The sequence below is a fragment of the Schistocerca nitens genome, chromosome 2, assembly GCF_023898315.1.
Source record: "Schistocerca nitens isolate TAMUIC-IGC-003100 chromosome 2, iqSchNite1.1, whole genome shotgun sequence".
In the NCBI taxonomy this organism is placed as follows: Eukaryota; Metazoa; Arthropoda; class Insecta; order Orthoptera; family Acrididae; genus Schistocerca; species Schistocerca nitens.
Window position 1 is genome coordinate 899,806,836 of NC_064615.1, and position 21,441 is coordinate 899,828,276.

Sequence of the window (21,441 nt, forward strand, 5' to 3'; positions counted from 1 at the left end):
TTTTTTTATAAGTTATTATGAATGTCGTATTCAGAAAATGTAGTTCAATACCAATTAAAATCCATGGAGAAGAAATAAAAACGTTGAGGTTCGCCGATGACATTGTAATTCTGTCAGAGACAGCAAAGAACTTGGAAGAGCAGTTGAACGGAATGGACAGTGTCTTGAAAGGAGGGTATAAGATGAACATCAACAAAAGCAAAACAAGGATAATGGAATGTAGTCGAATTAAGTCGGGTGACGCTGAAGGAATTAGATTAGGAAATGAGATACTTAAAGTATTAAAGGATTTTTGCTATTTGGGGATCAAAATAACTGATGATGGTCGAAGTAGAGAGGATAGAAAATGTAGACTGGCAATGGCAAGGAAAGCGTTTCTGAAGAAGAAAAATTTGTTAACATCGAGTATAGATTTAAATGCCAGGAAGTCGTTCCTGAAAGTATTTGTCTGGAGTGTAGCCATGTAGGGAAGTGAAAGGTGGACGATAAATAGTTTAGACAAGAAGAGAATAGAAGCTTTCGAAATGTGGTGCCACAGAAAAATGCTGAAGATTAGATGGGTAGATCGCATAACTAATGAGGAGGTATTGAACAGAATTGGGGAGAAGAGGAGCTTGTGGCACAACTTGACTAGAAGAAGGGATCGGTTGGTAGGACATGTTCTGAGACATCGAGGGATCACAAATTTAGTATTGGAGGGCAGCGTGGAGGGTAATAATCTTAGAGGGAGACCAAGAGATGGATACACTAAGCAAATTCAGAAGGATGTAGGCTGCAGCAGGTAGTGGGAGATGAAGAATCTTGCACAGGATAGAGTAGCATGGAGAGCTGCATCAAACCAGTCTCAGGACTGAAGACCACAACAACAACAACCAATTTGAAATTAGTGACAAGCTAAAAACCAGAGTAGTCGCTCGTATCATACTGGTTAAATGATCAACTAAATAATTAACATAAAAGAAACTTAACAGTTCATATAAATCGTTTTTATGAACATTTGTTAATGTCGTAGTAGAGTACTGAAGATCATTAGACAAGGTTAATTTAACCAGGTACATTTAATAAAAACATACAAAAGCTCATTCCTGACGTAAATTTCTTACGTAAGTATGGTGTAGCTTCAGTTGCGGCACGCTGTTTTCGATTAACAGTACTACAAATAAGGTCGTTTATGTACAGCTGGAGCAGAAGTGGTCCTAGTATTGAACCCTGTGGAAGACAAACTCCATGAGCTATCTGACCTTTTCCTTTGCTCCCTGTCACTTACATATCGAGTGAATCTCATACTTATTGCACCTCGAAAGCCATAAAGGCCCTCCGGTATATTATTTTGACTTGTACGGACGAGAAAAAGAAAAGAATTCCGATAGGTGAGACCTGTTATTCAGAGATAAGATAAGCTTCGATACAGTTGGCACTCCCAAGTATCACCTGGCTGAAAAACAACCGTCCTTTTAAGTCAAACGAGACCTGTGACCTCGCCAGAGGCGCAGCCTTGCCTGCTTTCTGCGCAAGGAGGTCCGGCCGGCGTCGGTGGCAGCGCTAAGTGCCCCGTTAATTGCGGATAAAACATTTTAATTACCGGGTCGGCCGCAGGAAGCCGGCGGCGCTGGCTGCCTCCCGCCTGGCCACCGCATTTTAAATCCACATTAAATTTTTATGACAAGGAAATTAATTTTGAGGTTCGGGATTTTCTCTGGCCGCGCGGACTCTCTCTCTCCTCCTCCCCCCCCCCCCCCCCCACAGCAGTCCACAGCGGCCGCGAGCGCGTATGTACATGTGGCCGTGCACGTGTTTAAGCGGCGCTGACTTTCAAAAATGCGGAAAAGAGCCAGCGCGCGCGCGCGAACGAGCGAGAGAGGGAGACAGTGCTGTTTAATTCCGTGACCACATCTGGCGGAGCGCTTACATATTCATGAACCTATGACAGTGTTATTGCACTGTTGATAATGGAAGAATGTCCGCGGACGAAATTCGCGGAAGCGAAGGAGAGAGGGAGGAGGGTTGAGAGGGGGCAGCGGGAAAAGGGGGGAAAATGGAAACGAGTTTAAAAATGAGGCTGTAAGTATATTATTCACAACGTTAGCCTTCGAATTATAGGATTCCGATCGACATTCATTTACAAGCTGAATTCTAAATTTCTGCCGGCCGCGTATTTATGTGTTAACTTATTAATGAGAATGTTAATAAGTCTTAATGTTGCTGGAGGGAAAGTGTACGGCAAAGCGTGCATATGCTCAAGTTTTAATGAGGGTCAATCAGTTCGTGGCCAATATTAGCAGACCAGGCAAAGCCCACAGTCACTGCCGGTAAAAAAAAAATTAAAATAAAATATTTTAAAAAAACCTCAGATTTTCCGACATCTGCATCTGCATATACGTTTTTACTCTGCTCGTCATCAGAATTGGCCACTACTTAGCGGACGAACAGAAGGACAAGCAAAAACAAAAATAAAATAAAATAAATAAATAAATGGATGACGGACGAAACAAAATGGACGCAAGAAGCAGACAAGCAGTGAGAAGTGAGCGTTCCACGACAAAATAAGTCCGCTAGTGTCAAACATACGTCTACATTTAAGGAAGAAATTTCTTACGTTGTACGTCTAGGGCACAGCGTTGGATTTTGGGAAAACCGGAAAAGGAAGAGAAAGAAGCATTTGAGATGAGGTGCTACAGACGGATGCTGAAAACTGGATGGAGGGCTGTAATAAGAATTGTGGAGATTCTTCGCGGAATGGGCGAGGAAAAGATCATGTTCATAAAAATTACACAGAAGAACGGACAAAACAGTGGAACGCGTATTATGCCATCCGAGGATAACTTCCTCGCTATTATATTGAATATTGAAGGGGAAGCCAGGTATTAGAACGTATCCAGCAAATAAATTGTGGATGAAAGGTCTAAGAGAGAATCTGCAATGAAGAGATCTTACAAAATATGTGTGTGTGTAATATTCTTATCCACTCCCCTCCGAAAGTTCATTTCCACTGACAGGTGTGTAACGGAAACATCACTTTAATATGTCAAGTTTATAAAATACTATCACGAATTATCTTCAGAATACGACCTCAAAGAAGATCAGTTTTTTCGGAGGGTTGTAGGGACAAGCGAAATGATACTAAGCCCACGGCGTAACTTAGAAGAAAGACAAACCTACGCCTATAGCATTTGTAATTAGAGAAAATGTTTTAGACAGTATAGTCTGGAATACTCCTTTGCAAATTCTGAAGTTAGCAGGAGTAAAATACAGAACGAGAAACGTTATTTACAAGTTTTACAGTAACCAGACTGCAATTATAAGATTCTAAATACATGAAAGGGAAGCAGTGGTTGAGAAGGCAGTAAGAAAGGTTTGTAGCCTATCCCCGATGTTAATCAATTTGCACAGTGAGCAGCAGTGAAGGAAAGCAAAGAAAAGTTTTGAGAGGGATTAAAGTTCGAGTAGGAAAGATTAAAATTTTGAGTTTAAATGAACGTAACGGACAAATTCATGAAAAAATGTATTAAGGTGAACGTCAATAAAAGTGAGTCAAGTGTAGTGGAGTGTAGTCGAATTAAATCAGGCGATACTGACTTAGTTAGCATAGGAAATGAGTCATTAAAAGTGGTGAATAAGTTTTGCTATCTCAGCAGAAAAATAACTGACCATGATTTAAGTAAAGAGGCTTTAAAATGCTGACTGACTGGCAATAACAAAAAAAGATTTTCTAAAAAAAAAACCTAAGATCATACGTAGATTTAAATGTTAAGAAATCGTTCCTCAACTATTTATACGAAGTGAAGCATTATATGGCAGTGAATGTGGACGATAAACAGTACAGACAAGGAGAGAATATAAACCTTAGGAATGCGGAGCTATGGACGAATTCTGAAGATTGGATATTTAGATCGGGTGACTAATGAGGATATATTGAATCGAATCGAGTTTTATGGCTCAACTTGACAAAAAGATTGATAGGACAGATCCTGAGGCATCAAGGAATAGTTAATTCGGTAATGGAGGAAACTGTGAGAGAGAAATACTGTTGAGGGAGGCTGAGGCTTAAATACTGTAAGCTAATTCGATTCGTTGCAGACTGCAGTTGTTGTGCACATTTAACGAGACTTACACAGAATAGATCAGTACGATGGACTACATCAAACAAGTCTACGGACTGAACATCAGAACAAACAAAAAACCTTAAATCCTTAGCGTAATATACATCGCCGCTGTTTTAGCGTCTTCATCAAGAGTTTTTTCAGTGTCTGCGGCAGTTTCTCAGTTGAAGTTAGGTCTCAACTCAGTTATCTGAGTTTTCGTATCTTTCTTTTATTTGGAAACAACCAGTCAGGAGAAGATACCAATTTCTCTTCAATAAATTATGTTCTCTTTCTTCCAGCTGCGTCAGAAGGTTGAAGCTGCTGTTAGGTACACATGAATCGTCTTGCCCTTGTGAGAAGATTTTTGTTCGAATCAGGACTCAGACCTTCTTAGCCAGATACCAGCGAGACGGGGATATTGTGAATATTTGGAAAAGGATCACGTTCTGATATTTGACTGGCAGACGAGGAAAACTTGGCGAAAAATTTTGGTCTAAAACGAACAACTGAAACTGTTGTAACATATCGTTCCTATGACACTGTCCCGCTAGAGAGCGTGGCATCACAAGCTCTTTGACTCTTGCCCATTGTAATAACTTCTTTAGTGATCCTCAGGTTAAGGTGAAATGTTGCTATTGAAACTGCACAATATTTCAGCGACCTAGCTGCTCATCAGGTTGATAATGTACCTAATGTTTCAGAGGAAGATAGTTGATAATGGGCGAATGTTTTCTTTACGGGTAGTAGTAATCTGTATGAGGCGACTAACCAGTGTATGTGTGGGTGTGTTGCAGACACGAGCTACTCCTACCACCCCGCCATCCACGATGATACGTTCGTCCGCCGCAAGCAGCGACGCAACAGGACCACCTTCACCTTGCAACAGGTGAGCACCTCAAACCCAAGTTTCTAGCTAGGCGATACGACCGCCTTGGCGGTTGGCAGCGCTGTTGCCGACTGTCAACAGCGAAATGCAAAAAAGCTCCTGGCGCTAGCGCAGCTGCCTGAATGAAAAGAATGGCCAACTATAGCGACGCGAAAACACTGACGTTTTGCCGAGGAAACCTATACAAAACAGGGTTCCTTGACTGATTTTATAGATGTGTGAAACAGCCGCACCAAGTCCACTGCAAATGTCAGGGCCCTTCTTTCGCCGAGGACTATAACGCTCTATGGTAGATGCACAACCTCTTTATCATATTCTCTCTAACTACTACACTCTTCGTTAGTGCACTATCACATTTATATTGCCACAAACAATAACAGGCAACTGACAATAATTATCTGTGGAGTGAGCATGGCGTCAGTGTCAAACTGGAATCATTGTGTGACTTAAGTGTAACGGAGCTTGCTTACATTTTGTGCTGCGTCTGAAACTTTAATATTGCACGTATTTTCCCTGTTTTCACACATTTATTTGCCAGCGGAAAAATTCTCCTGTGGGAGCACAAAAAAGCCGAAATATGCTCCTATTTATTAAAACACTCTGATTGAAAAGTGGGGTAGCAGCTGTCTCATTCTACTTTCCGCAGTACCTTTAAAATTGTTCGCAAAATTATTGATACGCGAACATATTCGTGCTCTTTTTAACATGCGGCTCACCTCTCTTTCTCTCTCTCTCTCTCTCTCTCTCTCTCTCTCTCTCTCTCTCACACACACACACACACACACACACACACACAAGCTGCCCTAACTGTAACTCGCTCACACCTTCTAGTCCATCATTGTAAGTCTCTAAGTCTCTCGTGCCTATCCATTCCCAATTGCCCATTGTCGCTTACTCATGCAGCCCAACTCATTGTCGTTACCTCTTTGTGGCTCTCCAACTGCCACTGTCTTCTGTCTCACAGCCATAGTCGCCTTATTCTGTTAAACTACTACTGTCTCCTGTCACTCTCACTGCCTGCCTCTTGTCCTCTTTTACTGCTACTGTCTCATTCATTCCTACCCACTGCTTCTGTATCTCCTCACTGTCACTATCTCTCTCTTTCTCGTTGTCATTGTCAAAATCTTTGTCTCTCATTATCACTGGCTGCCACCCACTTCCACTTCCTCCTTCTCTTTATTCTTCTCCCACAGGCACTGTCTCTTTCTTTCTTTTCCTAGCACTGATTTCTCACTGTACCTATTTTCCACTGCCAGTGTGTCCCTCTCTTTCTCTCACACTGCCAATGTCTCCTCTTTCTATATCACAACCACTGTGTACTATCTTCTAGTATTTATTACGACTCCGTCTCTTTCCCACTGACACAATCTCCCTCTCTTTCAGTATTAAGAAGCGTGAGTATGCTCGCATGCCAATATTTTTGCGAAAATTTTTAAAGGTGCTGAAGAAGGTAGAATGAGGCAGTCGGAACCCCACATTTCAGTCAGTCTTTTGAATAAACAGTAACCTACTCTTATTTTATGTGCTCCGATAGGAGCCTGTAACTCATATGAAAAGAAATGTATTGGTCAGTAAAACTTTAGGTAGTTTACTTACGTGAAACTGAAAGAACAGAAAACTAAGTTTACTCCTCAGACTGGATTCTGCGAGGAAAAAAAGTTTGCATGCGTTTCAGTTCTAGAACATGGGTTTCGCAGAACCCTTCAGATGACAACGGAAACACTTTTCATCATATTTATCCGTGTTAAATCGCTTTATAAACTAAATTTTCGACTCACACCGGATTTTACGTACGTATTTTACGTGTACAAGAAGGGTAGTTTTGAACATGCGTATCTCGGAAACCGATAAAGATAACTAGAGAATTTTCAAGACTGTTCGAGACCAGAATCTTGGGAACGTATCATAAAAATTACAGCCATTTGCTGTGCGTAGCTGTCTAAGAATCCGCGACTCAGGATCAGTGCTCTGCTGAGGGCAGGAAAATGTTGAAAAACTCTTTTTGCGGTTTTCTCAGGAACCACCCATGAATTTACCAAAATGCGACATTCATTCATTCATTCATTATTCATTCATTCATTCACGGGTATACTCGTCAGTTTAATAAAATCACGCGTTTATCAAGGGTATACCCGTCATCAATCAATCTGTTTAATTTTTAGAAGGAAGGTCAGTATTGGCCGTAATTTTGATGGTTTATTGACAGCAAAATCGATTTTCAATCACATTGTGATCATCTTCAGTGATGTAGTGTACAAATTAAACTCATAGTCACTGGTGTCAAGTTATTGTGAGTAACCAAGGCCTCGAAGCGATCACAATAACACTGTTTAATTTTTGCGTGCACGTTGGACGTGTACGAGTAGGGTAAATTTAACCCTGTATCTCAGAAAGGGTTAAAGATATCAGCATAACTTTCAAGGTCTTCTAGATCCGGATCTGAGGAACACATTGCAAAAATATCGGCCACATGCTGTGCTTAGCCGCCTTGGAATCCTCGGGTGGCTTTAAATCCGCAGTTAACGGTAAATATATAGTCAAAAAACCTTTTTTGACATTTTTCGAGGAACCGACCATAAACTAATAGTCCCTCTGACAGTCCCATCAAGGCCACCGTAGATCACATCAAATTCAAAAAGTACCAAGCGATTCGCTCAATTTGCCTAAGCAGGAGGAAGAGTATAATATTCATACTTTTACCCTTTACTGTAGGATAGTGGCACTAAAACGATCCTTCTGTTAGGCGTACAAATGGTCCCAAACCCAAGGGTTGTCCAAAACATTTGACCCTACCTTTTTATCGCCAACAGTACCCGAGGAATGAGCACCGAAAAATGCTGTCGCATGCATACCAATTAATAGCTGCACTGTTGTTGAACTGTTGCTGTTATGAACGCAAACCGAAATACACCAAAGAAGGAAAAGTAATCTTCCGTAGGTAAGTACCAGAAAGGTCCAAATATAATCATTCTAGTAACAGCCCTAAAATGTATTGCTAAGTATTGAGATGGTGAGATGGAGTCTAATACAGAGTGAACCGGTACCGCCCCCCCCTCCCCCCTGCCTCATCATCTCCTCCCCGCCGCCTCCCCCTCCATCCTACCTCTGATTCTTTAAGAAATCCAGTTCCCATACATAAAATAGCTTCAAAGGTCTGATTACTTCACAAATGAGCTAATGGGTTAAAACTTTAACGTTAAGCATGTAAAACATTTATGGCTGAAGACTCAAAACCCTACTTTTTCACGCATCACAATGTTTATGAACTCATCTCTCCTAAACTATGTGTCGTTCAACAGTAAAATTTTCCAGCTGGGCCTACATTCAGTAGTATATGTGGACACTCTCTGCAAAATGTGTTGCAAATAAAGAAGTAATAAATTTGAATGTCATGTCTGACGTTGAAGTTTTACTGCATGAGTAGCGAAAACGTAGCAAATAGTAAGCATTTTTCCTTTCATCGTTTCGCGGGGGATGTCAGCAAGAAAAAGTTTCGAAAAGTTTTGAAATAGTATGTAAGGTTTATTGAAAGTCGCAAAGGCTCTCATTCTTAAATAATAGATGAATACAGCGTTGCTAATTTACACGCATTGTGTTATGCTACCTTATGACATGTACACGGATCCTAGCTGTAATACACTTATTGAGTTAAACCTATGACATAAGACTATTCCTCTTAATGAGTAAATTATGAGCGCATTTTAAATGTTAAAGATCGGCCAATAATTCCAAGGAACGTTGAAAATATAATTTATGCTTCACCCGGAAGTTATTAATTGCCAACCAGTAACTAGAACTGGGCTATCATTTTAGCCATTTAGTAATATAGATTTCACAGACCTAATTTAGGTGACTGCATGGCTATCCCTTTACGAGTGTTACATAAATTCGATACGTTCAGTGTATACAGATTCCAAGAATTTTTAACTTGCAGATAATATTTATGTATGGCGGTCTGAGTAATTGTGCCCTTATTATACAGAATGGCAAACCATTGCGATTATATTACAGAGTCAGCAACAGGAGTCTGCAGTAAATCTGTAGTATTAATATACAGGGTGAGTCAGGAGGAAAGGTACATGCTTCGAGGGGTGATAGTATTAGTGATTCTGAACAAAAATATTCATATGGACGTATGCCCTGTTACGAATGGTTTCCGAGATAGAACACATTTAATATCACTTTTGCACGTTTTTCTTTACTAACTTGAAAACCGCACACTCGAGCGAAAACGTGTCGCAGTACAAAATTAAAACTTAAATTTCCTACAGAAACGGCTCTTTTCATTTTTTTCTCTAGAACTAATGGTTTGTGTGAACAGAGCGCGAGAATGTTGAAAAACTTCCTCGACGCGCATGCGCTGTAGCTTACGTAGTTTTTGTAGGTCAATTGGAGGTTTACAATGTACCACAGTAGCGTGGAGCAAGTTGAGACGAACAGTTTGATACGGGCCACTTGTCTATCAAGTCGGGAAACTACCTCAAATTGCCCTACAAAAACTACGTTAGGTACAGCGCATGCGCATACGTCGGGAAATCCCTGGCTGTCACACTGCATACTGTGATGCGGCAACAATGTGCGGTAGGCAGCACTTCTCTCACTTTCAGTGCTAATTGTGCCATGCACGCGGTAGCTACTGCTTTTCACAGAAACTCGTGCCTTTGCCCCTTGTCTTCCTTCCTGACAAATAGGATTAAATGCCAATACTGTCACGTTTCCTCGTATTTTTGTTTGTGGTATCTGCTGATCTTCCATATGTGGTAAAGGAACGTCGGTTAATGTACTAAGCTGCTTTCTTTCTTTCTTTTTTTTTTTATTTGCTCTCACTTTGCCCATTTCTGTAGTTTCGTGAAAGGTGATGTACCCCCCACCCGCCTCACATACACAAAGCTTGTCTTCCATGTATTGCATTTTTTCTACATTATTTTAAGGTTAACTGCTCACACTGGAATCCACGGACAAAGAAGAAAAATCAATGGGAACCATATGCTCTTTACAGTCACTGAATAGTGGCCAAGAATACACTCGATGCAATTGCTCTTCTAAATGTGCCACAAATCGCTGCAAATGCAGAAATAAGAAAATATTGTGTAATTCCAAATATCATAAAAGCTTAATTTGTTGTAATAAGTGACTACCGGTTGCATTAGAAAAAATTATAAAGTGGATAGATTGTATAAAGTTTATATTTGTTATAAGTGAGATTGATAAAATAAATAGATTGCATACAGCCAGAAATTATAGATATTCTTCCACTCTTTATTTATCTTCCTATTCTGGCTGAGCTGTCTACGCCACTTCCGAACTGGCCGGCCAAATCCTCAGCTCAAGGAAAAAATCGGACATTGTCCTTTCAATTTACAGCGATGTTGGCTATTTCCTGACTTACACAATTTGTTCAGTCAGATCTGCTTTGCTTCTTTTTTCGGAGTTTGGCCAATCGGTCCCAGCCACTTCAGGAACTGGCCAGTCGAAGCCCGAAATCAGGAAAAGATCGGACATTGCCGGCCAATTTAAAGCGACATTGGCCACTTCATGACTTGGCCGGCCAGTTCCCGCTTTGGCCGATTTCGGGTTGTGGTCGTAATATACACTCCTGGAAATGGAAAAAAGAACACATTGACATCGGTGTGTCAGACCCACCATACTTGCTCCGGACACTGCGAGAGGGCTGTACAAGCAATGATCACACGCACGGCACAGCGGACACACCAGGAACCGCGGTGTTGGCCGTCGAATGGCGCTAGCTGCGCAGCATTTGTGCACCGCCGCCGTCAGTGTCAGCCAGTTTGCCGTGGCATACGGAGCTCCATCGCAGTCTTTAACACTGGTAGCATGCCGCGACAGCGTGGACGTGAACCGTATGTGCAGTTGACGGACTTTGAGCGAGGGCGTATAGTGGGCATGCGGGAGGCCGGGTGGACGTACCGCCGAATTGCTCAACACGTGGGGCGTGAGGTCTCCACAGTACATCGATGTTGTCGCCAGTGGTCGGCGGAAGGTGCACGTGCCCGTCGACCTGGGACCGGACCGCAGCGACGAACGGATGCACGCCAAGACCGTAGGATCCTACGCAGTGCCGTAGGGGACCGCACCGCCACTTCCCAGCAAATTAGGGACACTGTTGCTCCTGGGGTATCGGCGAGGACCATTCGCAACCGTCTCCATGAAGCTGGGCAACGGTCCCGCACACCGTTAGGCCGTCTTCCGCTCACGCCCCAACATCGTGCAGCCCGCCTCCAGTGGTGTCGCGACAGGCGTGAATGGAGGGACGAATGGAGACGTGTCGTCTTCAGCGATGAGAGTCGCTTCTGCCTTGGTGCCAATGATGGTCGTATGCGTGTTTGGCGCCGTGCAGGTGAGCGCCACAATCAGGACTGCATACGACCGAGGCACACAGGGCCAACACCCGGCATCATGGTGTGGGGAACGATCTCCTACACTGGCCACACACCACTGGTGATCGTCGAGGGGACACTGAATAGTGCACGGTACATCCAAACCGTCATCGAACCCATCGTTCTACCATTCCTAGACCGGCAAGGGAACTTGCTGTTCCAACAGGACAATGCACGTCCGCATGTGCTCTAGAAGGTGTAAGTCAACTACCCTGGCCAGCAAGATCTCCGGATCTGTCCCCCATTGAGCATGTTTGGGACTGGATGAAGCGTCGTCTCACGCGGTCTGCACGTCCAGCACGAACGCTGGTCCAACTGAGGCGCCAGGTGGAAATGGCATGGCAAGCCGTTCCACAGGACTACATCCAGCATCTCTACGATCGTCTCCATGGGAGAATAGCAGCCTGCATTGCTGCGAAAGGTGGATATACACTGTACTAGTGCCGACATTGTGCATGCTCTGTTGCCTGTGTCTATGTGCCTGTGGTTCTGTCAGTGTGATCATGTGATGTATCTGATCCCAGGAATGTGTCAATAAAGTTTCCCCTTCCTGGGACAATGAATTCACGGTGTTCTTATTTCAATTTCCAGGAGTGTATATACTGCTACAATTTCTCGGTGAATCTATCTGCAATTTAGACGCTGTACTCACAGGAATAATACTGTCCACACACTTTATCTTTGGTGTGCGTTTCCAGTTGCCACGCAATTTCCATTGCACACTGTGATACACTTGTTAACGTACCACAGCAGAAATGTGTCGGAGGGAAGCCAGAAAATGTACGGTCGTACGACAGTCCGCCATAGCTGTTGCGCAATGGTCAAAGCAGGGGACGATATGTGTAACTTACTTTTTGAAGTGTGGGGCTCATACTTACAAGGAGAGGTCAGCAGCGGTGCGATCGACCTTTCGAAACCATCTCTGGGGTTGTGTAGGTTAATATCCCAGGCATCACACCCTGCACCCATTCACACTGGTGGACCTACATTTGCGAGTAATTGACGAAAAAAAAATTGAAATTTTGTGTGATACTCCATAGCGTTGTAAAAGTTGTACTGCAGAGCGTGGTTTCGGGGTGTAATGGAGCCGGCATGGTAACTCAGTGTTCGGTCACATCGTTAGCTGCCCTCTTTCATAAAAAAAACCCTAAGTGAATGGAGCAATGCTGAACCTGAACAAGTGTCTTGCGACATATGCCCCGAATAAATGCAACGAACATCAATGAAAAAAAATAAGATAAAAAATATAGGACACCAGTTTCGCATGCAGAAGGATGTGGGTTCGAATATCTTGAGCTAGGCTTTTTTTTAATCTTGATCGAAACAACTCTCTTCATTTTTATTCAATGAATTGGTTTAAATGTAATTTTTTATTTCTATTCATTTGTCACATCATTTTTATCACTATATGAACTTTTTCATTTGTTTCCTTTTTTCTTTGTCATTCTCTTTCCAATCGGATTCTTTTCGAATATGAATTTAATTTAATTTGTCTATTATAAAATTCAATTAGTTGAAAATTCCGATCCATCAGTTAGAAAACAAAAGACAAAATAATCTATTTATATTTGTGCAATGGTGTGAAAAATGTATTTTCTTACCAGTTGTGCAATTTCTTTAAACGGTAATCGTCATACAAATATTTAAAACATAACCTAAGCACCCACTGCAGTATGGACAAAATAACGCAGATGAAAATTTAAATGAAAGATGCATTAAAAGTGAAACGAAATCCAAGCAAAGTGAGAAATAGATATAATGAACGCAATAATGTGGACGAAAAAACAGCGTGATAAAGCAAAAGAAATTAAATCGAAATTAACACATAAAGTTAATTAGAACACATGAATAAAGGTTTCAAGTGGACAAAGAATGATAGGAGTAAAAATCATAGTAAATGAAGAAATTAGTATTATGATTGAAATTATGTGACAAAGAAATGTAACTAAAAATTACATTTAAATCAATTAATTGAATAAAAAATGATCAAAATCATTTCGATGAAGATATAAAAAAAAAGGTCTGCGCATATGACAAGATTCGAACCCATATCTTTCTGCTTGCATAGTTGTCATCCTGTCCATTACACCACGTAACCACACTACATAATGCAACTTCTTAATGCTATAGAGTGTCACACAAAATTCCGATTTTTTTTGTCGATTTCTCGCAAACGAGGGACCGTCAGGGTGACTGACTGCAGTGTGTTGTACATGGGATCTTAACCTACATCACCGTGTAGATAGTTCCATAAAGTCGATCGCACTGCTGGGGACCTCTCCTTGTTAGGCGCCTACACTGCTTTTGCGAGCGTTTGTGCTGTGAGTATGCCTTCGTCAAGGGATGCGTTTGCCCGCAGCTGGAGGAACTGGAGAGCGCGTTCGCGCAGACGCACTACCCGGACGTCTTCACCCGCGAGGACCTCGCCATGAAGATCAACCTCACGGAGGCCCGAGTGCAGGTCAGTACAACGAACCACTAATACATCCGCTGCTCAACGGACTGCGTACTATTTATATTTCTTTCATCAGTTTTTTTAAGCCACAGCTGCATACTTCATAATTTATCAATTGAGAGTTTACTCGTACTTTGATTTTCAATTGGCGTTCACTGTACAGAAACGAAAAATTCTACGCTTCAGTATAGCTCGCCTTTACTTCTTTTTGAATGGGGTATTTTCGTTTTATCACACTATTCAAATACAGCAAGATGAAGGCATGAGAGAATCAAAAACGCAAGTACTGTATCACTAAAACGTTACGTGTTCTAAAAACACACAATTGCTCTGAAAGCATTAGTTTAAAAGTTCACTTATTGGCAGCCTAGGGAAATGGATCTTGTAAAATTTGAGAACTCTCAGTGTTACAAACATTAGATTCCTAAATGGCTCGAAATATTGTGTACTTGATGCTCTTTCGTATCTTCGCACCGCTTTACAAATTAACCGACATTGGCTAATATTGTTACTGGGGACTTGCGATTCCCAGACATATTAGATCATTTTTGCACGAGGGTGAATGATAGAGCCCCTTTAAAGAAATCCAAACACAGAATGAAGAGCCTGTATATGTATAACCTGAAGTTTACGACAATTAATGTACCTGTCTTATTCGAATTACAAGAATTAAAACTTCTGTTTTTATCAGAAGAAAATTAAGATCACGGATTTGAACTTTTCCCGACACTACAAAGGAAAGTCACTGTGCTACTTAAGTAGCTTGATTAGTGCCTCAGTTAACGTGTCTTGATATATCTGAAAGTGAGGAAAATAATGTTAATGATTTTAGACACACAAAGAACAACAGTTTTTAGGTTTCATATACTGTATTGTTTGGTTTCAGGAAATTTGTGTATATCCACGCTGTAGTGACCATTATAAAAACTTGGTGATGGCTGGAAGTGATACAGAAGCTCAAATAATGGGAAGACTCAACGGTACACAGCAAGGCCTATCTGTGTGTAGATTTTGTATATCACCTGTTCAGCCTCAGCGATGTCTTTGCTTCTACACCCGGTCAGTCTTCCAATTTTTACCTGTCACTTACCATCACTTTCTACGCCTCCCCAAATGTTTCTTTGCTAACGTGAAAAGCGCCGAACTGCACCGTGGCTCGGATCGCACGTTAAACTGTAGCTCTCCCTGTAACTGGCTCGGTAATTCATTTCAAATACATTAACAGGGCGAAACTATCTGGACTCATATTAGTGCACATTAACACTATGCCGTCCGGCGACACCACAGTGGTGTCGTGAGCGTAGTATCACGCAGTGGCCGGCGACAGCACTTTATTATCTTTTGCATTCTGTTGGTGTTTTGTTTAGGTAACAATAACTTACACATGTCAACAAGATTTTTTTGGTTTGTTTTTACATGTGCTTGTGCCCTTTCATCACGTCGGACGAAAGAGACAATAGGATTATTTACGATCAATTCACGGAGGTCTTGTCTGACGTTCCAGGCGATTTAGCCGATTGGGAAGAAGACATTGGAAATCAAAAAGATGAAAGTGAAGCAGAGTCGTAGGAAGATAGTGAAATACGTCCATGAATAATTCGGCGAACACTACGGTTGCCAACTGATTCGGCTGAATCAGACGAAGAAGGCAGTGCACAGTGGTCAGACTTTGATTTACCGAGGACCAGTAATAAATTTGAAGGATCTCCGGGTCCAAACATATTTCCCAAACATACACAGAGCGTCGAGGATATCGTAGAATTATATATTGGGAACGATCTATTTGAATAAATTCGCAACGAGACCAACGAGTACTACAGTCAGAATTGAAATAGAAGGAAACTGGATTAAAAAAATTCCAAATTTGTTGGCGTTACGGGACCCGAACTTAGAAAATGGTTTGGGCTTGCTATCCTTATGGGAATTGTAAAAAAAAGCAAGGATCGATTACTATTGGTCAACGAATCCGTTTATATAGACACCAATATTTCGCGAATCCATGTCCCGCAAGCGATTCAGACAAATATATTCATTTTTACATTTTTCCGACAGCAACAATAAACCGAATAATGCCGACCGGCTTGTCAAATTGCAATTTGTAATTATTTTTCCAAAAAGTTTAAAGAAACCTTTAACCTAAGTCAAAACATCTCAACTAATGAAGGAATGATACCGTGGGGTGGACGATTGAATTTTAAAGTTTACTATCCGACTAAAATTACGGAATACGGCATACTCATTCGGATGCTGTGTGATTCTACTACGGCATACATTTCCTCATTCAAGGTATATTCCGGCGCTGGACAGCCTTTAGCAAAAACAGTGATGGAACTATTGACACCTTCTTGTGGAAAGTGGCATCATCTCCACATGGATAATTATTATAACAGTGTACAACTTGCAGAGAAGTTACTTGGAAAAAAAATTCGAGTTTGTGGAAAGATACAGAAAAATAGATGATCTCCGGAAAAATCAAAGGGCGCAAAAGTCAATGTGTTTGACGCTCGTCATCAACGGAAAGGTGACAGGCGGCCGGCAACAAGCCAAATAATCCGAATGAGCGCTGCCGGCGCCAAGCGAATAAATTCGCACGAGACGTGCGGACGGCAAAGTGTTAATATGGAGTGGGTCAGCCCTTGCCTTTATGATGGTCTTGAATTCTTCTGGGGACACTTGCGATGAAATTCTGAAAGTCTGTGGAGGAACGGCAGCGCCTTCTTCATCAACAGCCAAGACCGGAGAAGGAAGCGATGTTGCACGCTAGAGTCTGCGGCGAAGTCGTAGTTCCAACTCATCCCAAAACACTACTGGCCATTACAATTGCTACACCAACAAGAAATGCAGATGATAAACGGGTATTCATCGGACAAAGATATTATACTAGAACTGACATGTGATTACATTTTCACGCAATTTCGGTGCATAGATCCTGAGAAATCAGTACCCAGAACAACCACCTCTGGCCGTAATAACGGCCTTGATACGCCTGGACATTGAGTCAAACAGAGCTTGGATGGCGTGTACAGGTACAGCTGCCCATGCAGCTTCAACGCGATACCACAGTGCATGAAGAGTAGTGACTGGGGTATTGTGACGAGCCAGTTGCTCGGCCACCATTGACCAGAAGTTTTCAATTGGTGAGAGATCTGGAGAATGTGCTGGCCAGGGCAGCAGACGAACATTTTCTGTATCCAGGAAGGCCCATACAGGATCTGCAACACGCGGTCGTGCATTATCCTGCTGAAATGTAGGGTTTCGCAGGGATCGAATGAAGGGTAGAGCCACGGGTCGTAACACATATGAAATGTAACGTCCACTGTTCAAAGTGCCATCAATGCGAACAAGAGGTGACCGAGACGTGTAACCAATGGCACTCCATACCATCACGCCGGGTGATACGCCAGTATGGCGATGACAAATACACGCTTCCAATGTGCATTCACCGCGATGTCGCCAAACACGGATGCGACCATCATGATGCTGTAAACAGAACCTAGATTAATCCAAAAAAATGACGTTTTGCCATTCGTGCACCCAGGTTCGTCGTTGAGTGCACCATCGCAGGCGCTCCTGTCTGTGATGGAGCGTCAAGGGTAACCGCAGCCACGGTCTCCGAGCTCTGATAGTCCATGCTGCTGCAAACGTCGTCGAACTGTTCGTGCAGATGGTTGTTGTCTCGCTAGTGATACGAGGCCGTTGGGACCCAGCACGGCGTTCCGTATTACCCTCCTGAACCCACCGACTCCATATTCTGCTAACAGTCATTGGATCTCGACCAACGCGAGCAGCAATGTCGCGATACGATAAACCGCAATCGCAATAGGCTACAATCCGACCTTTATCAAAGTCGGAAACGTGATGGTACACATTTCTCCTCCTTACACGAGGCATCACAACAACGTTTCACCAGGCAACGCCGGTCAACTGCTGTTTGTGTATGAGAAATCGGTTGGAAACTTTGCTGATGTCAGCATGTTGTAGGTGTCGCCACCGGCGCCAACCTGGTGTGAATGCTCTGAAAAGCTAATCATTTGCATATCCCGTCATCTTCTTCCTGTCGGTTAAATTTCGCGTCTGTAGCACGTCATCTTCGTGGTATAGCAATTTTAATGGCTAGTAGTGTATATGCCACTGGATTCAGGTCGGAAATCTGGGCAGGCCAGCCCAGTTCGAGGATGTTGTTATCCGCAAACCATTCTCACAGATGGCGTTATACAAAAGTATGCATTGTCATGCTGAAACAATCGTCTCCCCACTGTGCCTCTGCTGTGCACAATGCTGTTAAGTGTGTTCATATCGTTCAGCATTTGATGTTCTCTTAAACGCGATGAGTGGTCCACACACGAAAACCAGCCCCATACCATAACACCACCTTATCCGTACTTTAGATTGGCACTACACATGATTACATTTAACGTTCTTTTCGCTAACTCGAAACTTTCCATCACACTGCCGCAGGGTATAGCGTGATTCATCGCTCCAGATCACTCGTTTCTAGTCATCCACTGTCAAGAGAGATCGTTCTTTACATCATTTCGAGCGCCGGTTAGCGTTGACTTTGAAATGCCGCATGCACTGTATGACCATTGGACCCCATTCCTTTTACCTCCCTGTGCACAGTCGGTGTGCTAGCTGGACTGCTGGTACCACTTTGGAACTCGCGACTGGTTCATTCCGCTGATACGCGCATTTATTACAACCATTCTCTGCTATCCCCAACGGTTCTTGTCCATCTGTACATCATTTCTGCCTGGTATTGATTTAGCTGCCGTTCTTGCTTCCCGTTTTCTCTTCGCGATGACTTTACCAACAGTCTGTTACTCAGGCAACATCCCATGATTACTCCACATTCGAAGTCACTGCCTCTCCTAACCGACCTATTCTGTTCTTACTGCTTCTCTGCTGACAACGCAATGCTCCTCGCCTCCTTTTATATTGCCGGGTCCGCCTTTTATGACGTCTAGTGGTCAGTTCCACATCACACTTGGGCGTTCGTATACGTTTGATGTAGGTCGAAGGAAGCCGTCGGTATACCACCTCCAACTGTACCTTGCCTGGTAAAGTGATGCAGCCCCTCAGCGACATAGCAGGCAAGGGGGGAAAAAATTCCAGTGTGCATTCGGTATGTTTGCCGGGAGGTCTCATCCGTGATGTGGAGGAGGCCCCGCCGGCGGCTATCGAGCGCACTGGGTGCATGTAGTGACACATGTCGGCACGAATGACTCCTGGCGCTTGGGTTCTGATGACATCCTCAGCTACTTTCGGCGGTTGGCTCTGGTGAAGGCAACTAGCAACGCACGCGGGGTGCAGGTTAAGCTGTCTATTTGTAGTATCATACCCAGGGTTGATCGCGTTCCTCTGGTTTGGAGCAGAGTGGAAGGTCTAAACCAGAGGCTCAGGCGGCGCTGCGACAGTATCGGATGCGAATTTCTCGACCTCCGCTATCGGGGCAGAATTGTAGGGTTCCCCTTAATAGGTCAGTCGTGCACTACACGCGGGAAGCGGCTACTAGGGTATCGGAGTACGTGTGGCGTGCACATAGGGCTTTTTTAGGTTAGAGAACCCCTCACTTGGGAGCAAAAATGATTTGCCTGTTAAATCAGCCACAGCGACCTCAGGGAATCTTCGTCCTCGTAGATCAAAAATAGAAAAGGTTAATATGATTTTAGTAAACTGCAGGAGCATCCAAGTAAGGGTCCCAGAATTAATATCGCTTACTGCAGATTATAATGCACAGATAGTATTGGGAACAGTGACAGCGAAATCCTAAGTTATCACTGGAACATTTATCGTAAGGATAGGTTAGTTGCCAATGGTGGCGGCGTGTTTATTGCAGTAAAAAATAGTCTAGCGAGGTTATCACGGATTCCGAATGTGAATTCATCTGGGTGAAACTGAGTATCACAGAACGGTCAAAAATGGTGATCGGGTGCTTTTATAGACCACCTGGGTCAGGATCTGCTGTTGCAGAGCGCTTCAAACAGAATTTGCACAACATCATTAGTAACATTTCTGATCATGCCATCGTAATAGTGGGTGACTTCAACTTGCCAGGTATAGATTGGGAGTGTTATGCAATCGCAACTGGTGCCAGAGACAGGAAATCGTGTGGCATTGTTCTGGATGTCTTGTCCGAAAGCCGGCCGCGGTGGTCTCGCGGTTCTAGGCGCGCAGTCCGGAACCGTGCGACTGCTACGGTCGCAGGTTCGAATCCTGCCTCGGGCATGGATGTGTGTGATGTCCTTAGGATAGTTAGGTTTAAGTAGTTCTAAGTTCTAGGGGACTAATGACCACAGCAGTTGAGTCCCATAGTGCTCAGAGCCATTTGAACCATCTTGTCCGAAAATTACCTTGAGCAGATACTTAGAGAACCAACTCGTGAGGGTAACGTCCTAGACCTCCTGGCAAACAATAGACCTGAACTTATCGAATCAGTTAACGTAGAGGTAGGTATCAGTGATCATAAGGCTGTGACAGCATCTACGACGACGGGTCCTACAAGGAACGTTAAGAAAGGTAGAAAGATATATTTGCTAAGCAAGGATGACACGGTACAAATTTCAGAATATCTTAGCAGTCAGCATCAAATTTTCGGCGATGAGGACGGAGATGTCGAGAAAAAATGGAAAAAAAATCAAAGGCATCGTTCAATATGCACTAGACAAGTATGTTCCGAGTAAGGTTTTAAGGGATGGGAAAGATCCACCTTGGTTTAATAGCCGTGTTGGAAAAGCGCTACATAAACAAAGAGCACTTCATCTCAGATTCAACAGAAGTGAAAATCTAGCTGACAAACAAAAGCTGAACGAAGCGAAAATGATCGTAAGGAGAGCAATGAGGGAAGCGTTCAATGATTTTGAAAGTAAGACGTTGTCAACGGACCTGAGGAAAAACCTTAAGAGATTTTGGTCGTATGTAAAATCAGTAAGTGGGTCAAAATCTTCTATTCATTCTCTCAGCGACCACACCGGAACCGAAACGGAAGATAACAGAGAGAAGGCCGAAATACTGAATTCGGTCTTCTGAAGTTGTTTCGGCACGGAAGATCGTAACACTGTCCCTCTTTCCAATCGTCGTACGAAAGTCGAAATGGCAGATATTGAGATAACCGTTCGCGGAACTGAAAAGCAGCTACAATCACTTCAGAAGCAGATGAGATACGGATAAGATTCTATAAAGATTACGCGAAAGAACTTGCTCCCCTTCTAGCAATAATTCATCGTAGATCGCTTGAGCAGCGAAAGGTACCTAACGACTGGAAAAAAGCGCAAGTCATCCCCGTTTTTAAGAAAGGCCGTAAGACAGAGCCACACAATTAGACGTATATCGTTGACGTCAATGTGTTGTAGAATTATGGAACACGTTTTATGCTCAAGAATTATGATGTTCTTGGAAAATGAACGTCTCCTCTATAAAAATCAACATGGTTTCCGCAAACAGAAATCCTGCGAAACTCAGCTCGCTCTGTTCCTCCATGAGATCCACAGCGCAGTGGACAACGGCGCTCAGGCTGATTCCGTGTTCCTTAATTTCGGTAAGGCGTTTGACACCGTCCCGCATTCCCGTTTAATGAAAAACATACGAGCTTACGGAGTGTCGGAGCAGACCAAAGATTGGATT

At 43.0% G+C, this 21,441-nt stretch overlaps 1 protein-coding gene across 1 annotated transcript in view; it reads left to right on the plus strand.

Moving 5' to 3' along the window:
• LOC126235427 (hematopoietically-expressed homeobox protein hhex) overlaps nucleotides 1–21,441 on the plus strand; it is a 419,468-nt gene that overhangs the window by 238,781 nt on the left and 159,246 nt on the right. The window contains exons 5-6 of the mRNA XM_049944151.1: nucleotides 4,877–4,968; nucleotides 13,726–13,827. Coding sequence (XP_049800108.1) covers nucleotides 4,877–4,968; nucleotides 13,726–13,827 — 194 coding nt within the window. The remainder of the gene's footprint in view (nucleotides 1–4,876; nucleotides 4,969–13,725; nucleotides 13,828–21,441) is intronic.